At 48.4% G+C, this 23582-nt stretch overlaps 2 protein-coding genes across 4 annotated transcripts in view; one reads left to right on the top strand and one right to left on the bottom strand.

Annotated features, from left to right (window-relative positions):
- adam22 (ADAM metallopeptidase domain 22) overlaps positions 1 to 20059 on the top strand; it is a 61325-nt gene extending 41266 nt beyond the window's left edge. Inside the window, exons 15-32 of one of the 3 annotated variants that reach the window (XM_030369758.1) lie at positions 1106 to 1205; positions 1522 to 1593; positions 2206 to 2298; positions 2418 to 2498; positions 9159 to 9209; positions 9326 to 9389; positions 9486 to 9591; positions 9787 to 9906; positions 10061 to 10229; positions 11484 to 11595; positions 12432 to 12522; positions 12618 to 12671; positions 13070 to 13267; positions 13866 to 13966; positions 14134 to 14200; positions 14902 to 14991; positions 16221 to 16344; positions 16990 to 20059. In XM_030369758.1, coding sequence (XP_030225618.1) covers positions 1106 to 1205; positions 1522 to 1593; positions 2206 to 2298; positions 2418 to 2498; positions 9159 to 9209; positions 9326 to 9389; positions 9486 to 9591; positions 9787 to 9906; positions 10061 to 10229; positions 11484 to 11595; positions 12432 to 12522; positions 12618 to 12671; positions 13070 to 13267; positions 13866 to 13966; positions 14134 to 14200; positions 14902 to 14991; positions 16221 to 16344; positions 16990 to 17010 — 1714 coding nt within the window. In that variant the 3' untranslated portion in view covers positions 17011 to 20059. The remainder of the gene's footprint in view (positions 1 to 1105; positions 1206 to 1521; positions 1594 to 2205; positions 2299 to 2417; positions 2499 to 9158; positions 9210 to 9325; positions 9390 to 9485; positions 9592 to 9786; positions 9907 to 10060; positions 10230 to 11483; positions 11596 to 12431; positions 12523 to 12617; positions 12672 to 13069; positions 13268 to 13865; positions 13967 to 14133; positions 14201 to 14901; positions 14992 to 16220; positions 16345 to 16989) is intronic. The other 2 variants (XM_030369757.1, XM_030369756.1) reach the window with 2 other exon arrangements.
- A 107-nt stretch (positions 20060 to 20166) lies between these two features.
- On the bottom strand, positions 20167 to 23582 carry gtpbp10 (GTP-binding protein 10 (putative)). The gene is made up of 10 exons (XM_030369761.1): positions 23411 to 23582; positions 22805 to 22998; positions 22587 to 22678; positions 22360 to 22504; positions 22164 to 22237; positions 21986 to 22038; positions 21784 to 21891; positions 21224 to 21301; positions 20950 to 21073; positions 20167 to 20629 (listed from the first exon to the last, which is right to left on the bottom strand). The coding sequence occupies exons 1-10, from the start codon at positions 23441 to 23443 to the stop codon at positions 20406 to 20408; spliced, it is 1125 nt and encodes a 374-aa protein (XP_030225621.1). The 5' UTR covers positions 23444 to 23582; the 3' UTR covers positions 20167 to 20405.

The following is a 23582-nucleotide window of genomic DNA, read 5'->3' as shown; positions in this document are numbered from 1 at the left end:
CTCAAATTACATTCTAAAATGTTCCTGGACATCCTTGCAAAATATTGCAGTGCACTCCCCCCAAAGGCAACATGGCCTACCATCGTCACTCAGCCACATCGCATTGTTCTCGAATCATACTCACTAAAAAAGATGGAAGAAGCCAGGCTGCTCACCCTCTCTGGCAGTGCGGCGAGTAGGCCTGTGTGTTATTGCATTGTGTCTCTCCCTGCGACACTGAGCTGCTTCCGGTCCGCCGTCCAGTCCAAGATAGAGAGGCGGAACTGATCCTCTGTGGGATCGTAGCGCTGATGCTGGAACCTGAGGCTTTAGGATAGAAACCACGAATAGCATTCAGATCAAATTCAATATGTTTCATTGGAAGAGACTTCCCCTCATGGGGCTCTCTGTAGGGCTCCAGCTGCTGCTTGCCTTCCTGCTCAGGCTTCTCATCCACTGTGAGGTCCGGGCAGGAAAAGTGAACAGCATTTGAAAGGATAGACTAAGGAATGCAATAACAGTTCAATCCATTACATTCGAAACATTCTGAGGGAATGCAATGAAAATAATAATTTTTTCATTTCATTTTGCATTTAGCAATGCAAAGACTCTCCTCGCTCTCAAGAACACACACACACACACACACACACACACACACACACACACACACACACACACACACACACACACACACACACACACACACACACACACACACACACACACACACACACGCACAGATACACGCACACACACACACTAGCATTACACTTCTGTCTGGTTCTTATAGGAGCTCATCCTAACTGTGAGTATGGTTTGAAAAACCTAACGGAAATGAAAAAATGACAAAGAAGTTACTGTTTTGTCTTTGTATTGTCTTTGTATTGTGACTTTTTTAGGAACAGTTAAGATGATGTGATTTGTTTTGTGATACTTAACACTGACTGCTATTCATTCTTAAAATATCAGTTTCACAATGTTTTTACACAGGATCAGTGTCCACGCGTGGTTGATTTTAACTTAGGGTTGGCCAAATGATCCACATTATCATGAGGGTCGAGATAATGATGTGGATGTGGTGTTACAGTGGAACCTCATATAACTGTTCAGTGGTTGTGTTGGACAGCTTCTACCTCCCGAAGAAGTTCTCTGAGTGCAACGTGGAGGAGTTCCACAACTTCCTTAACAGTGGGGGAGGAGCCTGTCTCTTCAACAAGCCCCTGAAGGTTTTTACACGCGCACACATTCACGCACACAGGCATACACAAATGCACGTACTCAACCAGGCACACACAAACACACACAGGCATACGCAAACGCATGTACACACCGAGGCACACACAAATCTAGGTACACAAAAACGTAGGCACAAACGCAGGCACACTTAAATGCAGGGGTGCACCCAGGCTCATACAAACGCATCCACACACAAGGCACACACACAGGCACAAACACAGAGACACACACAAACACACACTTAATCCTATATCCACCATGTGTGAGTTAGTTAATTGATTGCTAACATGGCACTTCCCCTCCCAGCTCCTGGACCCTCCAGAATGCGGTAATGGCTTTGTGGAACCAGGGGAGGAGTGTGACTGTGGAAGCCCAGTGGTGAGTAGAGAGCAGCTAGCTATGCTACCCATCCGATGCTATCATAGAACAGCCTTGGACCAGTCTTTTACTTCAGGTGTGACACTAAGTTGTCATCACGACCTTCCGCGGACCACCTCAGATGCAAACGGTTAAATGAATGTATACACATGCAGTGGCTGAGTAAAGAGTGCCAGCGCGTCGTTTATACACATTATTACTGCAACCGGACCTGGAAAAAAAAGGTGAGCTGCTCCCATTGTGTATGTTTAGCAAACACAAAGAAATACGAAACATCAAGGGTCAACATTACAATGGAAAACATATGATGAAACAAAGTGTTACTTTTCTTGAAATACTAACAAGCTATGATACCTTGTTTTAAAAACAATATTTACAATATATCCTTATATATTTTATATATTCTTGGGAATGTGTCTATTTCAAGAATATAATCCCACATACCACCTGCAGTACTCTCACTTACCACCAGATGTATGCATAGCACAGGTGGAAGAATATACCGCTGTGGACTACAGGGAAACTCAGACTTTACCTTAACTTAAGTAGACGTTCTAATAATAAAGGACCAACACTGTTTGAAGTACTGTGTATCCTGTCTTTTTCATCCAGGAGTGTGCCAAGGAAGGGGAGAACTGTTGCAACAGGTGCACCCTGACTCAGGGCTCCAAGTGCAGTAATGGGCTGTGCTGCAGCAGCTGCCAGGTGGGCTTCACACGAGTAGCAGGGGGAGGAGGACGTATTATACATGACCCTGTTCTCGCTCTCTCTCCCTCTTTTGTTTAACATAATCTACTGTCATCTGTCTACGATGTCCACCTTAGATGGAGTTCATGGGTGTGGTATGCAGAGAGGCAGTGAACAACTGTGACATCCCAGAGAATTGCACGGGTAACTCCAGCCAGGTGGGTGTGACCATATGCACACACAGAGCACACTGAAGCCATTTCTCCATCAGCGTTCTTGTCTGTACCTCAGACAAGTCAACATAAGTCGCAGACTCTTGTTCCATCCAAGATGGAACAAGGAGCATGGAGCCTAGCACCTAGTACGAGTACTCACCTAATGCCCGGCTGGCTGCTTGCTTTGCCCAGAGGCTGCATCAGGAGGTCACTTGTTAAAGGGGACCTATTATGCTTTTTCGACTTTTATGACCTATAAACGTTGTTATAATGATTGATAGTCATGTTTAACCATACTAAAGTGTCAAATAATGACGTACATGCATTTCGACGTATTCTCAGCTGAAAGTCTGGGGTGGCTGTGCAGAGCGCTAAACACTCGGGACAGCGTTTGCATGTTCACATTTCCGGGAAATCATCTGCGTAGATGCACTCCTGCCGTGCCCCCATATGCCTGGTCAAATCTGCCTGCGCGCGCGCGCTTAAAGGAAGGTAACCAATCACAACGGAGTTGGGTTGGCAGGAGGGGGGTGAGGGCGCGGAGAAGGACGAAACGAAACGAGTTATGTTATTCTAACTCTAGTTCTATGATTGTAGGCGAAAAAATTCGCCTACAAAATTCAAACTATGCACCTATCAGCGTGGGCACCGCCCACATTTCCCCACGGTATCGTGTCTATATAACGCGGTGTATACCGTCGCTCATCCTCCACGCTTTTCTTTCAGCATTTGGAGGGTACAGCAGGTGGGCAACTAGACGGCTACGCCTAAAATCATAGAACTAGAGTTATAATAACATAACTATCGTTCTATTTCATGTAGGCTACGCCGTCTATGCTTCGCCTTATGGGCTAAGGTGAAGCTGCGAGCGGAGCCCGATCAATGTACTCCTGCTGGACCCCAGTCAAAACGACCTAAGTCACCAGAGCACATTAAGACTCAAAAAAGCCAAGGAAGTACAAAACACAACAGCTTAATAAAAAACGAATTCCTCCTAGATCAAGCAAGGCAATGATCAAGGGAGAAAAAAGTGAGTCTGTAAAGACTCCGGCTCTAATCCGTGCTTCATGGAACCCATGAAAAGGAAAAGAAAAACCAGAACAACACTGTTTCCATTAGGAAACCACCGCTACCATCGGGGGCGGAGCTACGGCATCCGGCTCTCCAATAAGGGGACTCTCTCGGCCGTTTCTTATTAGAAGAAAAAACTGCGGGAGTGCCACACTGGCAAACAAAACCACCTGACAATTGGCGAGCCAATAGAAAACCCCCCTAGCCTGTTTTTCATTTGAAAAAAGGTGGGAGAGTAAGACTGGTAATCAAGTCCAACTCGCCAGCCGGCGAGAGGAAATCCAACCACGCCGCTTTAAAGAACATGTCTATATTCTTAAGCCGTAAAAGGGGTCCCGGACTCCAGCACAGAGTTGCCGAGTGAGCCCCTGGACATGTCTAACATGTAAAAACGGACAAAGGGGCCGGGGGAAGACCAAGACGCAGCCGCGCAGATGTCTTCCACCGAAACGCCCTTGAGTAGAGCCGTTGAAGCGGCCAAGCTCCGCGTGGAGTGAGCTTTAACGCCCAACGGTGGCGTCAAGCCCTGCCGAGAGTAGGCTAAGCAAACACCCTCACATACCCAGCGAGAAAACCGCTGCTTAGAGAGAGAGCGGCCCCTGCTAGCGTTGCTATAACACACAAACAACTGTTGTGTGGAGCGGAACGCGGTCGAGCGATTCACGTACATAGCCAACGCCCGAACCGGGCACAGGAGATGCAACTCCGCCTCCGCCTCACTAGAATGAGGCGGGGGGTGAAAAGCCTTAAGCACAATATCCCTCGACCGAAAATAACTATTAATGTTCTTCGGGAGGAACGCCGGATTAGGTCTGAGCAACGCGAAGGAGCTGTCCTCGTTTAGCAACAAGCAACTCGGGCTGATGGATAGATCGGTTAGCTCACCGGCCCGCTTGGCAGAAACCAAGGCCAACAAGAGCGCCGTCTTAAATGACAGGGCATCCAAAGGGGCCTGAGAAAGAGGCTCGAAAGGATCCCTGGACAATCCGCGCAACACGGTGGGGAGATCCCAGCGTGGTGTAAGCACGCGTGAATCAGACCTAAACTGTCTAGCCCCACGCAAGAATCTCTTGACCAGTGGATGGCTGAAGATCGGTCCACCATCACAGCCTGCATGGCCAGCCGAAACGGCTGCCGCATAGACCTTGATAGTGGAGAAGGCCAAACCTTTTTCCAATAAGTTTTGCAGAAACGAAAGCACGCTTCCCACCTCGCATTGAGATGGGACAGCGTGGTTCCTCTCACACCAATTAGAGAAGGAGCACTAATTCGCCGCATAGAGGGAAGAAGTAGAAGGCGCACGAGCACTCTGAATAGTGTTGATAACCGTCTCAGGCAGACCTTTGCCCTGCAGGATCAACCTATCAGGAGCCAAACCAACAGCCGTCCCGAGACATCGGGCGGGTGGTGCACCGTCCCGTGGGCCTGTGAAAGTGCATCCGGCCTGAACGGTACTGGCCACGGCGCTGACCGCGAGAGCGCGGCCAGCTCTGGAAACCACAGAGCTGAACAGTTCTCCGGGGCCACTAATATCAGGGATGCGCCACTCGTCTCCGACCGAGTGAGAGAGGCACGTTCCTCCCCAACCCGTCAACGAGGCGTCCGTGAAGACCACTACGTAGGACGCCACCCTGCCCAGGGGAACACCCCTGAGAAGGGCGGAGGGTCTTTTCCAATATTCCAGGTCTGGCGACACCGAACGGGGAACGAGGAGCAACCTGAGCTTGTGTCGCCTGGGTTCCAACCGTTGGCGAGCAAACCACCGCTGGAGTCTGCGCATAAAAAGCAGACCCAGGGGGACCACGGGGTGGGCAGCTGCCATCAGCCCTAACAGGCGCATGGTGGACAGTGCGGTCACGTTTCTGCGAACGCGAAAACGGGAGAGGGCCGACAGGATGGCGTCTCGCCGAGGAGGCGAAAGCATCGCAGTCATGGTGGCTGAGTCTAGGCAAAGCCCCAAGTAGACTGTCTGCCGGCTGGGGAGCGGGGAGCTCTTCTCCCAGTTGATGGCAAAACCCAGGAAGGAGAGATGGTTTATCACCAACATGGTGTCCCTTCTCGCGGTCTCTTCTGAGTTGCTCAGAATAAGCAGGTCTTCTAGGTAGAAGAGAATCCTCTTTCCCTGACGCCTGAGCGGTTCCAACGCCGTCTCCACACATTTCGAGAAGGTGCGCGGAGCCAGGGAATAGCCGAACGGCAGACACTGGTACTCGTACGCCATCCCCATAAAGGCAAAGCGGAGAAACTTCCTGTGCGCCTGCCGAACAGGGACGTGGAAGTAAGCATCCTTGAGATCCAGGGATGTGAACCATCGCCCTCTCTCACACACCGGAACAACGCTCCGACAGTGAGCATTCTGAACTTCCTCGTGGCAACGAATCTGTTGAACACGCGAAGATCCAGAATAGGTCTCCTTTACCCTGACTTCTTGGAAACCAGGAAGTAGCGGGAATAAAACCCTAGGTGAGACTCGTGGGGGGGAACGACAGTGATGGCCCCCTTTACCAAGAGACGTGCCACCTCTGCTGCCAGAGCCGTGCTCGCAGCCGGGTCCCGTAGCGTGGTCTCCACCAACCCCATAAAGGGTGGGGGACAACGCTTGAACTGTATGGGATGGCCCCATCTCAACGTGGTGTCCAACCACGATGGTAGAACGCACCGCTCTTGCCAACACGCATAGCGGTCGGAGAGAGGGCGAGCCGACAGCTGAGGAAGACCGTCCTGGAATAACCCGTATTCCTCTGCCCCTACCGCCTCCACACTGCGTATGAACCAAGGGGGGCTTCCCATTAAAGGGAGGAGGCTCAGCGAACGTAGGAGACGTACCAGAACCAGCCGCTGCAAAAACAACGAGCTGTCTAGACGTCGCGCTCGTGCCCGCTGAACAGGGAGCCGTCGCACCTGTGCGCATGCGCTGTCCGCAGGCTGTAGCCACAGCGCGCGGACCCGTCTCCTCACCTCCCAAAAACTGTTGAAGGGAGGTAGAGGGGATAATGTGGGGAACCAGGGGACCGGTACAAGCGGCCGTATCCACAGGCTCGTGCAACGAGTGTCTGATCCGTCCACGAGGCTCCAAGGGACGCCGCTTCTTAGAAGCAGGTGAACCAGAGGCCATGTGCCGTCCGACCGCCACCCTACAGCCACCGGGCTGAGAGGGGGAAAGAGGGGGGGAAAGAGAGGGGGAAAGAGAAAGAAGCGTAGGATGCAGGCGGCCTGAGGAATATCGCTCTTTAGGAACCATGCACTACCGTTCGGCCGAACGGTCTTAACTTTTTTCTTTAAAAGGGAAAGAAAAAGTAGGAGCAAGCTTCCGGAACTTCCCGGTCCGTGGCGCCACTCTCCCCGTCTGTGGCGGCTGCGGCTGCTGCTGCTGCTGCACCGGGGCTGGAGTCGGAGGCGGCCCCCTGGAATGCTGGGACCAGCCTAGACCCCGCTTCCTCCAAGCCTACTGGCGGGAGGAGCCCGTGAGAATCGCCCCGAACCGGGAACGATTCTCAAGGACTGACTGCTGGTGCGCGAGCACCTCGGAGAACCGTGGACCAAATAGGCCATCCGGCGCTAGTGGACCCTGGAGGAGGCTGGCCCGCTCTCGTTCCGGCACCGCAGTGTGGGAGAGCCATATGACCCTTTGAATCATGGTGGCCCATGCCATATGCCGGCCGGCCGAAACGGCTATCGGCTGGCATAGCTGGAGGATGGTGTTGGAAAAGCGGGAAATCGCCAGCCATCTCACGGCTTCCTCCGGGCCGTAGGCCTCCCTGTCAGCCGACAAGGAGACCATGGCGGAGGAGAGCAGGGCGATGTTGTTGACCGCCGCCGCGGATTGAGAGGCACAAACGAACACCCTGTCCGTTAGGCCGACAATCTGCTTCTGGAGGCGGTCGGGGGGCAGCGGCTTTTCGTTAGGGCGCCATCCGGCGCCCGGACAGAGAAGCGCTGCCAGGGGAGGCTCCAGGCGAGGGGGATCCCCCTGCGAGAGATCCCCCTCGCCTGAGTATCGGCCCACCCCTCCACGTTGGTGAAATCTGTGTAGGATCTTACCGGAGCCTTCAGGGTCGAAGGGTCCCCACATGCAGCAGTAAACAAGTGCTGCACAGGCGGGAACAAGGGGCACTGGGTAACCCGCCGGGAAGAAGATGGGTTGCGAAAGCACTCGCCCTGCATATCGTCAGATACGGGGGCGAGAGGCTGGCCGGCATGGGAATCCCTTTGATGACCACCGCCTCACCCATGATCTCCCGGAAGAGATCGGTCATCCGGCGCGGACCCTCGTGTTGTACGACGGTGGCGGTTGTAACCCGAGAGCGGGAAAACCCGGACGCCGAGTCGCCGAAGACGTCGTCCATGGAGGCGTCGATGATGCCATCGTCGTCGTCAGGGCCGGCCCTGAACAGGTCGATGGCGTCAGCCAGTTCCAACGCAGGGGAAAAGAAGAGATGCCTGGAGAGGATCCCCTCTTCAGGCAGCTCCCGGCAGGCGACACAGGAGACGGGGGCCGCCATAGCAGCCGCGGCGTGGTCGGCGCCGAGGCACCGAAAGCACGCCAAGTGCCCGTCACCCGGTGCCAGGGAGGCGGGACAAGAGGCCCATAGGAGTCCTGAAAAGGACCTAGCTCCAGGAGCGCTCTCAGGTTGCCCTGAAAAGGGCCGTTTGTCCGCGGCCTCGCCCGAGCCGCTGCCACCGGCTTGGGAGATCCGTGTTGAAGTTTCATCTTCTTAATAGTAGTTCTCAATTTCTCGCTGATAAGCACAAGTGCTGAAAGAAAAGGGAGGATGAGCGACGGTATACACCGCGTTATATAGAAACGATACCGTGGGGAAATGTGGGCGGTGCCCACGCTGATAGGTGCATAGTTTGAATTTTCAGCGCGCGCAAGCGCACGCACGGGACAAGCCCATAAGGCGAAGCCTAGACGGCGTAGCCTACATGAAATAGAACCGAGCGTAGAGAATGCTGAAAGCACCCAGATGAGAGGAAGAGTTTCCCGAAAATCTACGTCGTTTTTTGTGTATGGTTAAATATGACTATCAATCATTATAACAAAGTTTTTAGGTCATAAAAGTTGAAAAAGCATAATAGGTCCCCTTTGACAGTTAAGACAGCCAAGTATCCCAGAATGTATTTCTTAACAAAAACTTGCAAAATCAGAGGAGAAAACCCACAACTGATAACTACCAACTACCAAGTACCCGAGTCCCAACTACTAAGTACCCAAGTCCCAACTACCAAGTACCTAAGTCTGAACTACCAATTACAAAAGTCTGAACTACCAAGTACCAAAGTCCCAACTACCAAGTACCAAGGTCGGAACTTGGCCTACTTGTTACTGAGAAACACCGTTCATCTCTTACAGTCAGAGACCCTTTGACCTTTTTCACAGAGCTCTTTGTAGACCAAACACGGGCGCCGCAAAACCAACCATTGGTCTGCTCCTTTATGTACCACATGGTCCATTGGTCCATGGCCCAGTGGTCCATGCTAGTGTTATGAGCCACACCTGTGTTTGCGCTTCGATGAGTTCTCTTTAAAAAGGGTGGGTATTACCTGGGTCTCTCCTTTCCTCTAAAGCGGATGTCTCTGTGTTTACTTTAGTGTCCGCCCAATGTCCACAAGATGGATGGTTACACCTGTGAAAAAGACCAGGTCAGTGCTTTCAATAATGGTTACCAACAGGTGTTCCCTTGTTGCAGTTTAAATAACGTCAATTACCACAGAGTATGACTCCTGCCACCTGGCATTCACTATATGTTTGGTCATAGGGTCGATGCTTCAACGGACGCTGCAAAACCAAAGACAGGCAGTGCAAGTACATCTGGGGAGAGAGTAAGTAACGTCTTCTGGATCTCATTCAACCTTATCAAAGTAAACCCCCGTCCAGACATTGACCATGTACCATGTGCTCCTCTGCTCCGTCTTTAGAGGCCATGGCCGCCGACAAGTTCTGCTACGAGAAGCTCAACATTGAAGGCACAGAGAAGGGCAACTGTGGGAAGGACAAGGACACCTGGATCCAGTGTAACAAACAGTGAGTCCACCACAACCACGTCCTCCACTGCCTCCAACATCGTCATCTTCCAATTCCTTCTCCTCCTCCTCATCATAATCATCATCCTCATCATCATCATCATCATCATCATCATCATCATCATCATCATCATCATCATCATCCATGATCTGGACTTCTTGACGTAGCCTGACATTTCCTCCACCTGTGTTCCAGAGACGTGCATTGTGGGTATCTGCTGTGCTCCAACATCTCCCCATCCCCGCGGCTGGGAGAGCTGCACGGGGGTCTGACGTCCTTCTCCGTGGCCCAGCACAGCGCATCTCTGGACTGCAGGTAACACACACACACACACACACACACACACACACACACACACACACACACACACACACACACAACTCATCGTGGGGAGAGACGCTGTGAATGACACGGGCACATGACTCTCCGCCCCCCTGTGAGACTGACTGAGCTGTGTTGTCTGGGGCAGCGGGGGCCACGTGGTGATCGATGGAGACACTGACCTCGGCTATGTGGAGGACGGGACGGCTTGCGGCACGGACAGCATCTGCTTCAACCACAAGTGTCTCCCCCTCCAGCAGTTCAATTTCAGCACCTGCCCCGGCACCACGGACAAGATCATCTGCTCGGGACATGGGGTAAACACACCCTTCATACGAGGACCACACCACTGCTGCCGGGACCCCAACAAGCACACACCGCATACATACCCCCACCTCTGTGCGAAGCCAGCAGAGACTTCGGAAACATTGGGAGAATATATTTCCCAAACAATAATGATAATAATAATACATTTAATTTCAAGGCGCCCTTCAAGTCACCCAAGGTCACCGTACAAAGTATGAGTATAAAATCGTAGAAAAAAATAAAATAAAGATATTGTCATAAAAACAAGTGAAGTGCATAGTGTCAAGTTAAAGGGTGTATGCCGTTTGAACAGGTGAGTTTTGAGTTGTGACTTGAACGTTGTGATGGTGTCTGACTGTCTTATGTGTGGGGGGAGGGAGTTCCAAAGCCTGGGTGCTGAGCAGTTGAAGGATCGGGCGCCCATGGCACTGAGACGTGATGTGGGGATGGTTAGTATTCCAGCAGAGGTTGAGCGGAGGGAGCGGGAGGGAGTGTAGTCGTGAAGGAGGTCGGAGAGGTAAGTGGGGGTTAGGTTGTTTTGAGCTTTGTAGGTGAGGAGGAGGTTTTTGTAGTGGATGCGGTATTGTACCGGGAGCCAGTAGCCTGGCTATTACCATACCAAGCCAATCGTAGATTGCACATTGGTCTGGGGAAGCTGCCGTCATTTTCTTCAGCAGAAGAGGCGTAATCAACGGGCCTAGTTCAACTGACTCTGTACGCGATTGGCTGCTTGCCGTCGCTTCCCTGTCGTCAGTGTTAAACCAGCCAATAGCGCCCCAAGGGGAAAAGCCAGCTTGGTGATTGGCTCCCGCAAAAACGTATCGGAAGCAGAAAGAAACGTATTGCTCTTCTCCAGACCCTTGTGCAGAGCGAACTCAATTCGCTGGAAGAATGGGTTGGGCTACCCAGGCTAGGGAGCCAGTGAAGTTGGATGAGAACAGGGGTGAACAGGGGTGATGAGAATCAGTGGTCAGATTTGGAGTCTGTTGATGAGTTTGGTGGGGAGTCCGGTGAGGAGGGCATTGCAGTTGTCGATGCGTGATGTGACAAATGAGTGAACCAGGATTTTGGTGCTGGATTGGGTCAGTGTTGGGCGGAGTCTGGAGATGTTGCGGAGGTGGAAGAATGCAGTCTGGGTGATGTTACGATTATGGGGTGCAAATGAGAGGGTGTTGTCCAGAATGATGCCGAGGCTCTTGACCTGGGAGACAATGAAAACCTTGTTCTTGGCCTCACCTTTGAAGCCCTTGTTTCTCCTGTTCCAGGTGTGCAGCAGTGAGCTGAAGTGTGTGTGTCACCTGGGATGGACCGGGGAGGACTGTAACTCATCCTCTCCTCTCAGCTACCTGGTCGTGAGACCAACTGCCACTACATCAGGTATAGCCCCATCCACACCGGTCTCTCTCTCTCTCTCTCTCTCTCTCTCTCTCTCTCTCTCTCTCTCTCTCTCTCTCTCTCTCTCTCTCTCTCTCTCTCTCTCTCTCTCTCTCTCTCTCTCTCTCTCTCCTCTGCCTCTGTTCCTTTTTTTCTTCATAAAGAGTCCTCTTCTCTGTCCATCTCCACTACCTCATTCAGCCATTCCCTCTCTTCTTCCAATGTTACCTCACAATAGAGTGTTTAGTTAAATGTTTGCCAGACCATTTTCTTTGATTGTTCTAGCCTTTGGGTTCATGCATTTTCATTAAAACCAGCTGCGCTCATTGAACCATGCACGCCATTCTTTTCTTTTGGCCATTTTGTTCACACTCATTCTTTGTCAACAGGCTCATGTCTTTGACGGGGTCACTCGAGGTCAGATTTGAGTTCCTCTTTTATTGTGCTTGTTCTGTCTTTGGTGTCATTTCCAGCTCTTCCTACCCCATATTCCTACTTTTCGTACATCTGTGTTAAAAACGATGATTGGTTTGTCTGGACCCACAACCAGTAGTGGTTTTCTCACTGTAGGGAACTTACTGTACTCGTAAGTTCTCCCCGGTTGAACTACAAGGGTCGTTAAAAATATAGTTTAACAGATTGTTTTTCGTTACTTTGCCCTTTGCTCTGATATCAAACCTTTTGTCCTAGGTGTTTTATGTTTACGTGTTGCTGCTGTGATTTTTTGCATTTTGTGAATTCCTTTGTGTGTGTCTATTACTCAAAAAAGGATTAGGGTGTATAGAATAAACTTTCTCCTTTCCCATTCTCCTCTTCCCCTCTCCTCTTGTCTGGCTCAGGTATCACCACTACCAACATCATCATATGGGCCTTTGCAGGTTCTATTCTCTTCCTCGGCCTAATCCTGGCTATAACGGCCTGGCGCTACAAGTAAGTGTTCACAAGGCTTTGTCTTCCGAGGAGCATCTTTGACCTAACTCCCACCAGCTCTAGCCTCTAAATAAAACACTGTTCTTCCCTCATAGGAGCTACAGGCAGAAAAGATATGTTGAATCTGAAGTTCACCGAAGATTTTGCCGGTTTGTTTGCAACACCACTATTTTGTCATTTAGTATTTTCATTTTTATTCAGGATATACAATGCAGTTGCACAAATAATCCTAACGATAACGAAAATGTTACGTTAATGTTTACGTCGGATCAACTTTAACGTAATGTTAATTTAAACTTAAATCTCAATGGAACATAAACCGAACAGTAACGTTAAACCTAACGTCGACTTTAAACACAACATTCCCTTAAATCTGACATTCACAATCACATTTAAACATAACCTTAACAGGCGCAGAGTTAAAGTAACTGGAACACAACCCTCATTTAAACGTGACGTCAATTTTAACGTAACCGTAACTTAAATAGGAAGAAGAAAGCGATGTAGAGTGAAAGTGTTCATCCACCAGTCCTCTGTCCTACACCAGGCAAATGCCGGCCGGGGACTACGTCAAGAAGCCCGGAGACCCCGACTCGTACAGCGATGGGCCCCCGGGGGTCAGCACCAACTCTGGCTGCAGCTCCAAGAAGAGGTCCGCCTGTCTGTCTCACCTGCAGATTTGCACTCCGTCCTTCACCCACTCCATCCGCTCCATCCCCCAGAGCATCACGCCTTTTGTGTTCAGGTCCGCCATCTCGCCCTATCCTCATTCACTGTGTTCACCACTGTGTCCACCACTGTGTCCACCGCTGTGTACTGTGTCCACCGCTGTGTCCACCGCTGTGTCCACTGCTGTGTCCACCGCTGTGTCCAGCGCTGTGTCCACCGCTGTCTCCACCGCTGTGTCCACCGTTGTGTACTGTGTCCACCGCTGTGAACGGTGTCCACCGCTGTGTCCACCGCAGTGTACTGTGTCCACCGCTGTGTCCACCGCTGTGAACTTTGTCTACCGCTGTGTCTGCTTGCTGTGTCTGTGTGTGCGTAGCCGTTTCGCGGTTGTGTACTGGATCATTTTGGACCATTTGTTGATCATACCTTCATTCAGCTATGTTGCGTTGCCATTGAGGTACCACTGTGGTCATCTGACGGCTGGAATAGACTCCCATCTTCTTACTCCAACCATTAACACCATCTTGTACCCCCACACACACAGCGACACTACTGTAAACCTTTGTGACTCTACTGCATCTGTAATGATCTTTGAGGAGTTGGAATGGTTCATAACATCAGGAACTTTGCCGTTTTTGAGTCTGCGTTAAACGTGTGGTGGCTTTGGCGTGCAGATCTAACGGTTTGTCCCACTCCTGGAGCGAGAGGATTCCCGACGCCAAGCACATCTCTGACATCTGCGAGAACGGGCGGCCGAGGAGCAACTCCTGGCAGGGTGAGCCTCAGACCAGGAACAAGAATGATCCCTGACAGATGTCTATCTTTGACTAAAGGTGTGTGTGTGTGTGTGTGTGTGTGTGTGTGTGTGTGTGTGTGTGTGTGTGTGTGTGTGTGTGTGTGTGTGTGTGTGTGTGTGTGTGTGTGTGCGCGTGTGTGTTCTAGGTAATCTGAGTGGTCAACGCAAGAAGATGAAAGGAAAGAAGTTCCGTGCCCGCTCCAACTCCACAGAGTGAGTTCCCTGTAGTGCTGCCTGATATTGGAGATGGATAGCCATATTATGTAGAAAAGCGTGAACAAATGGTTACGAAAAAACTTTTAAAAATGTGATTACCCTTAATGTAGAAACCGTCTTGTTCATAGAGTTCATAGAATCAATGGATACCTATGGTTCTGATTTGCATTCACTTGTGAATGTACTAAAGCATCAATGGCCGCCCCCAGCCACTCTGTCTGTCTGCTACAGTTCATGATGGACATGTAAGGCAGGACACTGATGGTGTCATGGCAGGCATGACTCTGACTTGGCCAAGAACGAATGCTTGAAATGCTTTGACAAATAACCAACATGCATTTGAGCCATCACACAGCACGGTTGTATTGTTCATCTAAAACCACACAGTGAATACATTGTCCCCAATCTTGCCCCATCGTCTCAATTGCATCTTGGTGGTATGTCTTTTCAGAATGTTTGCTCCGCTTTCCTAAAACAACTCTCCTCCTTCTTCCTCCACATGCTTGATTCCTGAAATGTCCCTTCCTGTTCATTTCCCCCCTCCCTCTTTTCTTCTGCTTCTTTCTTCTCTGCTCCTCTCTCTCTCTCTCTCTCTCCCTCTCTCTCTCTCTCTCTCTCTCTCTCTCTCTCTCTCTCTCTCTCTCTCTCCTCCTCTTCCTCTTCCTTGTGTTGTATCCATCACACCCCCTCTTCGACAGGTATTTGACCCCCCCCTCCAAAAAAGAGCATTATGATGTCACTAAATGGGTAGAAGATGTGAATAGAAACACTCAAGGACCCTTCCTTAGGTATTCCTCCCCACCTCCTAACCTCCCACCTACTTACCTCCCACCTCCCCACCGAGATCCGGTCTTACATCCCACTCACCCTCCCCTCTGGCCTTTCCTGGGGCTGAGGTTAACCCCCCTCAGACCATCTGGAGGGGGTTCATAAAGACCACACCACATGTAGTATTCATAAGATTACTGATTCTCTTGAAAGAGCAGTTCAAATAGTATAAATAATAATACTTGTGTTAATTGCTTGTGTTGTAATTTGATATTGGGTTTTAAGGTTTCCTTTGTTTCATGTTACACGCTGTCCTACTCGTGCAGCACACTGTTTATTTCTGCATGCTCACTGTACATATGTGCGTGGTCAAGTGTGTCACACTTTGCCTGCTCTGCGTCACCCACCTTGTGCCATGTTCTGACATCCTCTCTCTGCTCCTGTGATATAGTTCAGTTCCATAGAAAAGAACATCACTAATTCATCTCAATAGAAGCTTGCCAGCTTAGTGTTCTTTTGAAAAAGCTTTCTAATTTAAATGTAGCTCATTGAAGATGGCTGAACACAAACTTCTTCACAAATATCTCGTACTCCCAGAAAATGTATTAAGTACTGTTGCCAAAATGTCTTTGATGTGTTTTTATTCCGCCCTTGTCCCTGGACCCAGTATGGAGAACAAAGTCAAACTTCAATATTGTGTTTCAAAGTCCTCTCTCTCTCTCTGATTGGGTGCTTACTACCAAGCAGATCTGGTCTGTCATTGTTGTCGACCTCCTAACGCTCAGTCTTTAAATATCCACATTAACCTTCAGAGCCACCTCATGACTCATCCACACGTCAGCAACAGGTTGATGGGTTGATGACGGAGGAGGTGTTGTAGCAGGGGGTTGTGGATTTGAGTAGTAAGAGAGGAGAGACCTATGCCCAGACCAGTGCTGCAGTTCTTAAACACTCAATGGAGAGGTTGTCCCTTAAAGCGGGACTTAAATTACAATATAAGGATTTTAAGTTTTTTAGGTAAACGTTTCCATGACAACTTTTAAGAGCAACCTCTCTCAAACTGGACAGAACTGAAACTACAGTCATAGGACGTTGCCCAAAGCCATAGACCTAGGGCGAAATTCTGGAATGCTGTTTTTATCCAGTTTATCCAGATCTGTGTCTTTGGCCAACGTCCCACCACGCCCACACTGATGGACAGATAGAGAAGTTCCCGTCTGATCCGTGTCTGATCTCCTGTCTTCCTCAGGACTCTGTCTCCTGCCAAGTCTCCCACTTCCTCCACAGGGTCCATCGCGTCCAGCCGCAGGTACCCCTACCCCATGCCACCGCTCCCCGACGACAAGAGGAAAGCCAACAGGCAGAGTGCCAGGGTAAATCCATACACTCGAGTCTCAAACAAGACAAGATCAGCAACACCAACCACACTGGACTATGAGCTGAGAGGAACAAGCGTTTTTACACTGCCAAATATGCCCGTCTTATGCCCGTCTTTTTCCCGGCATGGTCCGCGCGTTTAGACTGCCCGCGGAAAAGCTGGCTTGAGCTAGCACACCAATTTACCCTCCCGGACTCTACACACATTTGGGGGTTTCATTCTGATGTTGATGCAATTAGATGGCTCCACTGTATACATCTGAGTGTGGGCTAAAAACGCGATTAACTATTACCAAGTGGAGACTTGGTAATAGTTAATCGCGTTTTTTGCCCACACTCAGATGTATACTCATTCTTGCATGCGAGTCTCTTCATAAAAAAATAAAAACATTTGTTGTATGCAAATTACTCTAAAGAGGTCTACTCTCCGTGCGCAGCCCTGCCTTCTCCAGTGAACCAAGACAGACCGCTCCGTGGCGACCGGGGATTTTAACCCCTCGGTTTTACACAGGCGAGGCATTGAAATTGCCGGGGTGCGAAGCCGCAATGGAACCGGGTTGGCAGTGTAAAAATTAGATAAATAAGATGGAAATGTAGGAAATCTAAGATCTTGTTAAACTGAAATTGTTTTTCTTCCTCAGCTGTGGGAGACCTCAATATAACAGCCGGCGTTGCCCTCTCTGATCTGCAGAAGTCGGTGAGAACTACCTTGTTCTGCCTACCTTCTTTTGTTTTTCTATGGATCAAGACTTCCTGACTGGACAATGAGAGTGTGAGCGCGCCCCAGCGGAACAGAAGGATAATCCCAGGTTCATGTGTATTACTTTCTGCAAGGACCTGTTTAGTCTGACTTGCTAAACAGCAGCAGGCAGCAATTGTCCATACATTGGACGTCTTTGAGATGAGAGAACCTCGGCTCCACTTCTGACCCGCTGGAGGTCAGGTCAGACTGAGCTGCTCTTGAGGGCTCAGGCCTTCAGGACCGGACATACCCCCACCATCCAGCCCGTCTCCTCCTTGCCCCTTACCCCCAACACGCTTCTGTGGCCCTGGCGCTTACTGACAACCCCAGCAGTTCTCCGGTGATATCCACACTTAACTCTACACTTCTATTGGCTTTCCTCTCAAAAAGGAGGCGGAACCAGGAAACAGGTCAACCTATCTCCGATCCAAATGGAGACATTTCAAAAGCACGCAAACCGCTGTAGACAAATCCAACAATGTATGCATGAGATAACTTTGTTTATAGACAACCTCCGTCTATTGTCGAAGAAAGGACAAGAGCGCTGGTACGACCTGGATGGAAAGCATGCAGAGGAGCAGGGATTTTATACCTAGCCGTTGACGTTTCCTCTTCAATGTGTAGGCTGCCACTTCTCCTTCATCTATCACCAACTCTCAATGTATCAATAATCATCATAGCTACCTTGTCTCGAGAAGACAGACCCCAACTTGCTCACATCCCGCTGCCACACCTTGCGGGGTCCGCTCAGTGAATAATTGGTGTAAATATGTACAGTTAAATACATACCATGATAATGTTGTTTTCTTTTTTTATTAAGGATAAGGGGATGCGGATGTGCGTCCTCTCCCTATTGCTCATACTGTGTTGTGTCATAAAGCGGGAAGGTTGGTGGGGTTCCTGGGGGTTTTCCCCAGGCTATCATACCCTCCTTATGTCTGTGTGTTTGTTTTTTAACCCTGCAGAACCTCATTCCTCCTCCAATGTACCCCCCCCTCCGCCCCAAGCTTTCTCCATCCACAGCAGAATGTAACAGTGTCTCATCTCAGTCTATTACATCCTTCTCGGGGAGATATGCTTATACGTGACACAGATGTGCTCAGCCCTCATTGATCAAATAGCTGCGAGGGGCATGTCCTAGCACATGAACAGTGTTATGGCGAAGCTTGTAAAGCTTTCTTTCTTTAATTTGTTAAACTAAGTAAAACCGTTTAAATGTGGTCTTTCTGTGGGCGATAAAGGGCGAAAGATGTGTTTTTGGTAGAAGTTGTAGATGTGAACGTCCCATTTTAGTCTTATTCACTTGGTGATGGACAATTTTGCTCAGAAATCTCACTTGGTTCATGTAAAGATGTGTTTCGTTTTCCTCCTGTTTCTACTTCTGGATGGCAAGCTTGGCCGTTATTAAGCCTATACAACGTAGCATTGGGATCAGGGGAGGCCGCTTAGCTAAGTCAAATTATGGCAATTGTAATGAAATAACATGGAATATTGACATCTAAAAATTTGCATTTTGGATTTTATCTGCGATGGCTTTGATTGACCTATGTAAATGATGAAATATGCTGTATAGTGCTTGCTGTTTAAGCTTTTATGACGACCAACAGAATGACTGGGCAATGAGCACATCATGTCCGTCCTCTCCTAGGCTAACTGCAAGACTATTTGGGCTAAAAAAAAGCATGTCAATGAAAATTTTTACTTTATTAAAGTTGTCTTACCGTTTTTTATACCACTGCACTGACGGTAATTTACGACTATTAATATAGTCTGCTCAATAATTCAGTCAGTCTGAAATGGTTTATGCTCGATAGAACATCCAGCCATTGGTTTGGCCAAGACTAAAAACTCTGAAGATATTAGAGGTAATATCGTTTATTTTGTTTGTTTAGATGGGCAAACCAAGATCCATCACCAACCTGTCTTGTTCAGCTCCACGGCATCGCCTTTCATGTGCATAAATTGCCTTAATGCTTCTTGTGCGTTCGTTCTGATATTTGTCTTTGTTTGAAGTTGCCCCTGTTCATTTTAATTTGTCAGCACTCTGACTGTATAGCTAATGTCCCCACAATATTGGATTGATATTGTAACTGGGTGACAGATACCATCTTTTTTCTTAATTACCTTTATAATATTCTCTTCTTTCTCAGTATTATGAACTGCAATTAATCTAACATTAATTAAATGAATTGCAATATTGCGCGTTCTTTGCATTGGCTAGTTTGGGTGGGATTTGGTGATTTGGGTCTTTAAGCACTAGTTGTGGAGTTGTCCCGTGGCTTTACTCTGGCTCGTGTCCATCTGTAAGGTTCCACAGTAGGTGGATGAAGGGAAGCAATAGAAGCATTGAGTATAACAACCATAACTGAACCGACAGGCTCCTGTATTGTCTTTCTTTTGCTACAAGAGCTTTCTTTTCATTATTGAAGTGTGTGACGAGTAAGAGGAACACTGCAGCAATATATTCAACGTAGTGTGGCAACAACAAACAATGACCCTTTTCTCTGTCGTTGGCCAACAGATATTGTGGCCAAACCATTTTCAAAATTGCCATGGTTTCATGTCTTTGAACTGTAGTGGTAGAGAATAGAGACAACCTTGCTACATCCACTCACTAATAAGACTGTCCTGCCTGGAGGTATCCAACAGGACAACTGTGATTTCCTTCTCCCCTACGGAGACACAGCAGACAGCCAGGCAGACGTTCGGCATTCATCAGTACACTTGAGCTCACCAACTGCCAAGCTGAACTTCCATCCAACGCGTTCAGAGCTGATCCTCATCCACATTTACTAGATGTAATAGTTTCAGATCTAGCTGCACACCTGGTATGGTTTTAGTTTGGTTTGTTTAAATGTTGTTTTTGCGTTCTGCTGTACATAAATTGACAATGCAAATGCCCATATTTTTTTTCTCTTAATTATTCAGTATTGTAATATATTTAATATAAAATAAAACTTTAAACAACATGTCCTTGTTGTTTGAAATGTCTGTGCCCTCATCTGTATAAAACATTCAGGTTTGGAATTATTAAGATATGTTTAATGGAAGCCCAGGAAATAAACAACACACGTAATTAAAAAGTTCAGAAATGCATTTTATATGTCAAAACAATTAATCTGTTCATTACATCAGTATTTACACTTGGCTGTAGCGTGCTGCAGTCTAATACGTACACCAGTGATGATGGAGTCCAAAGAGAACCATCCAGCACCTCTGTGCACAGTCCAGCTCAGGGCCTGGCCTCAAATCCCCCTGGCGGGAAGGGGGTTCTGCCTCAGAGCCCCCAGATGGGCGGGGGCGTCCTGCACAGCCTCAGGGCCCCCAGACGGGCAGGGGCGTCCTGCTTGGCCTAAGGGCCCCCAGACGCTCCCTGTGGAGGGGCTCCGAGGCCTTAGCCGCCTCCTCATCCAGCGACCCACGCAGGCGGCGCTTCAGCTGGTCTAAACCCAGGCCTGTGATGGTGGAGACAGGGACGACGTCTCGGAAAGCCAGGTTGGTCCGGGGGATCATGTCGTGTGGCAGCAGGTGGGAGAACTCTGGGCCAGAGCAGACAGCCAAGACAAACACAGATGCTGAGTTACTAGGAGCTTTGCTTTCCAATGTCGGCTTTTAAACAGGTTGTGGTCCTTCCCTTATTGTTGATAGGGATTTAACATGTCACTTCATCAGGCGACATAGGCTTTCTGTTAAATGTCCACTCTTTTAAAACATACTTGTCACAATAAGGCCATTGGCCAGGGTCACCTGGTGTTATTCGGCTTATAAAACACTTTTGACATAAATCAACACATTCAAAACATTAAAAAGAATGCCCACATAGTAAATTTGTACAGCTAGGAGACTGTTTTGAAGTTACCCTCTGGGTTCTCCAGCTGCTCCCGCAGCTCTTCCAGTTTGTGCTCTGCATCAGGGAGGTCCATCTTATTCACCACCAGCAGGGCAGGCTTGGAGAGCAGGTCCTCCTTGTACAGCTCCAGCTCCTTCACAACAGGGGTTCCGTGTAGCTTAGGTTTCAGAAAACTGGGAGACTGTGTGATCACTCTGGGTGTTGGTGTGCTATGATCTTTGCCCTGGTCTTTGGGGTTTCACACTTACCGATTGGAGGAACCATATACTGTCTATTGTCATACCTTGGTCAGGAGCTGCACAGCTTCAAAGGCTGATCTAAATGGTGTTTTGCTTGCCAGCTGGAATCCGCATACATCCACCTAGAGCCAGTGGTGGGAGACCATATCCATACTGTGAACATTCAGCACTTCCATCATTTTATACTACTAAAATACCTTGGTAGATCAGCTGCCAAGAGCCAATGACACAGTCCCCAAGCTGATTATACTTCGTATCTCTCACATAGTTATTTGTTTCTATACACTAGATACTATACCCTGACTTAGTGACTAGTTACTATACTCTTATTTAGTTACTAGTCACTATACCCTAATTACGGTACCAGTTATTAGTTATACCCTCTTACTTACTATTTACTATAACCTAACTTTGTTAGTAGTTACTATACTGTTACTTAGTTACTATACTGTTACTTATTCACTAGTTACTATACACTATCTTAGTTAATACACATAACTTACTTACTAGTTACTTTTTACTATAACCTAACTTTGTTACTAGTTACTATACCGTAACTTAGTTACAATACCCTATCTTATTTACTATAACCCTTTCCACTGACCACAAACAGCAGCTGCTTGGTTCTCTCCACGTGCTTGAGAAACTTGTGGCCCATTCCTTTGTTAAGGTGAGCCCCTTCAATCAGACCAGGAAGGTCTGCCACAGAGATCTAAGGGTTTGCAACACCACATCCATTACAATACCAGCCAATCCAAACACAATATGGGAAAGAAAATCGGCAAACCAACAAACAGTCAACATACCTGCTTATGATCATCATACATCACTTTACCGATCTCTGGCCTTAATGTAGTAACTGTCAATCACAGACATTAATAGAGGAAGACAAATGAGGACGGACTAGGAACATTATTATTTCTGACAAAGAAGAGATGTCATCTAAGACAAAGTAGCGAAGGTATATACAGGAGGACTACTTACAGGCATAGTTAGCAATCTGGGGCGAGGCGTGGGAGATGACAGTCAGCAGGGAGGACTTCCCAGCGTTGGGGAACCTGTGTAACATAGAGGCATCAGTCACATTGTAACTGGTATGTCGCTACGTGATGGTGTTTTCCTACTCCAGTAGAAGTGTGCACATTCATACTGGGACAAAATTAGCATTAACTCTACTCACCCGACCAGGCCGATGTCCGCGATGAGTTTGAGGTCTAGGCGGATGTGTTTGGTCTGACCCTTGGAGGGTGTGAACGCAGAGTGGAAAGACCCTCCCTGTCCACCCTTAGCCACCAACACGCGATCACCCTCGGCATTCAGTTCACCTTATCAGCCAGGCATTAAGAAGGAAAGTCATAGGAAAGAAAGACTCTGGTGCTGGTGACCATGATATTGTATTTGACCTACCCATAACTCTGCCATCGTCATTAGTGACGGTGATGCCAACAGGAACATGGAGTTCATAATCCCCTCCTTTCTCTCCTTTCAACCCTTTGACGCTGTTGACAAATAATTGTTGCAATTGTTAATAACATCACATAGCTTTGGTTCTACCATAAATCATAATAGATCCACACCCTTCCTATTGATACATTTGACATTTAAGCTTAATGGAAAAGATTAACCTGCTGTTAGCTCCGACGCCAGCGACAAAGCGTTTATGGGGGTACTTGTCGTGGATCCGCTTCAAAGTCACCTCCTTTTTGGACACCATCCAGACATCTCCTCCCTTGCCTCCCTGTCCCCCGAGGCGAGGCAGACCCATGCCCCCACTGCCTCCACGCACATAGAGCCGGAGGTTGTCCACCAAGTTCCCATACTAGCAGGAAAAACACATCTTCACTAAACATTGCATCTGTGTTCCCTGAACATTTTCTTCAGAACACCCAGAGACTTGTTCTTTTGGTTGTCTTAACATTAGCGTTAAGACAACAGAGAGGGTTAGAACATTTATTTCTATCATATGTAAACATGTAGCATCCTGAGAATATATTCAGCTCACTGTTATATATATATGAAAATGAGCTGCACAGAGCACATCATTCAATTGTCAATGAAGCATATACATTATATTATATACAAACAGATGGCAGAGGCTGCCCGCTAGATGTCATTCACCTTCAAGAAGGGTAGCTAGCTAACTTTACTCATTTAGCAGAACTGCAACGTTCTTCAAACCACATTAACACCATGAAGGATAATAAACGAACTGTACTGCAGTGGCTGATTACCTTCCGGTAGCAAATCCTACTTAGATTAACCATTTTAATATGAGCTGATGTAGTCTTTTCATATTGCTAAGAAGCTAGTGGTAGCTAGCAGGCGACATGTGTTTGGTGGAATGAGAGGAGGGACAGACCAGAGTACTGGTTTTTCATTGGTTGATGCGACGCAGGGGGCGTG

This window comes from Gadus morhua, chromosome 11 (assembly GCF_902167405.1).
Source record: "Gadus morhua chromosome 11, gadMor3.0, whole genome shotgun sequence".
NCBI lineage: Eukaryota > Metazoa > Chordata > Actinopteri > Gadiformes > Gadidae > Gadus > Gadus morhua.
The sequence above is the reverse complement of the archived record's forward strand: the minus strand, read 5'-3'. Positions and strand labels throughout refer to the sequence as shown.

Coding starts and splice junctions, on each gene's coding strand:
- gtpbp10 (XM_030369761.1), bottom strand. CDS start 23,443: ATGGTTAATCTAAGTAGGATTTGCTACCGGAAG. Junction 22,039..22,163: donor CCAGATTGCTAACTATGCCT/GTAAGTAGTCCT, acceptor TGTGATTGACAG/TTACTACATTAAGGCCAGAG. Junction 20,630..20,949: donor GCAGCTGGAGAACCCAGAGG/GTAACTTCAAAA, acceptor GCTCTGGCCCAG/AGTTCTCCCACCTGCTGCCA.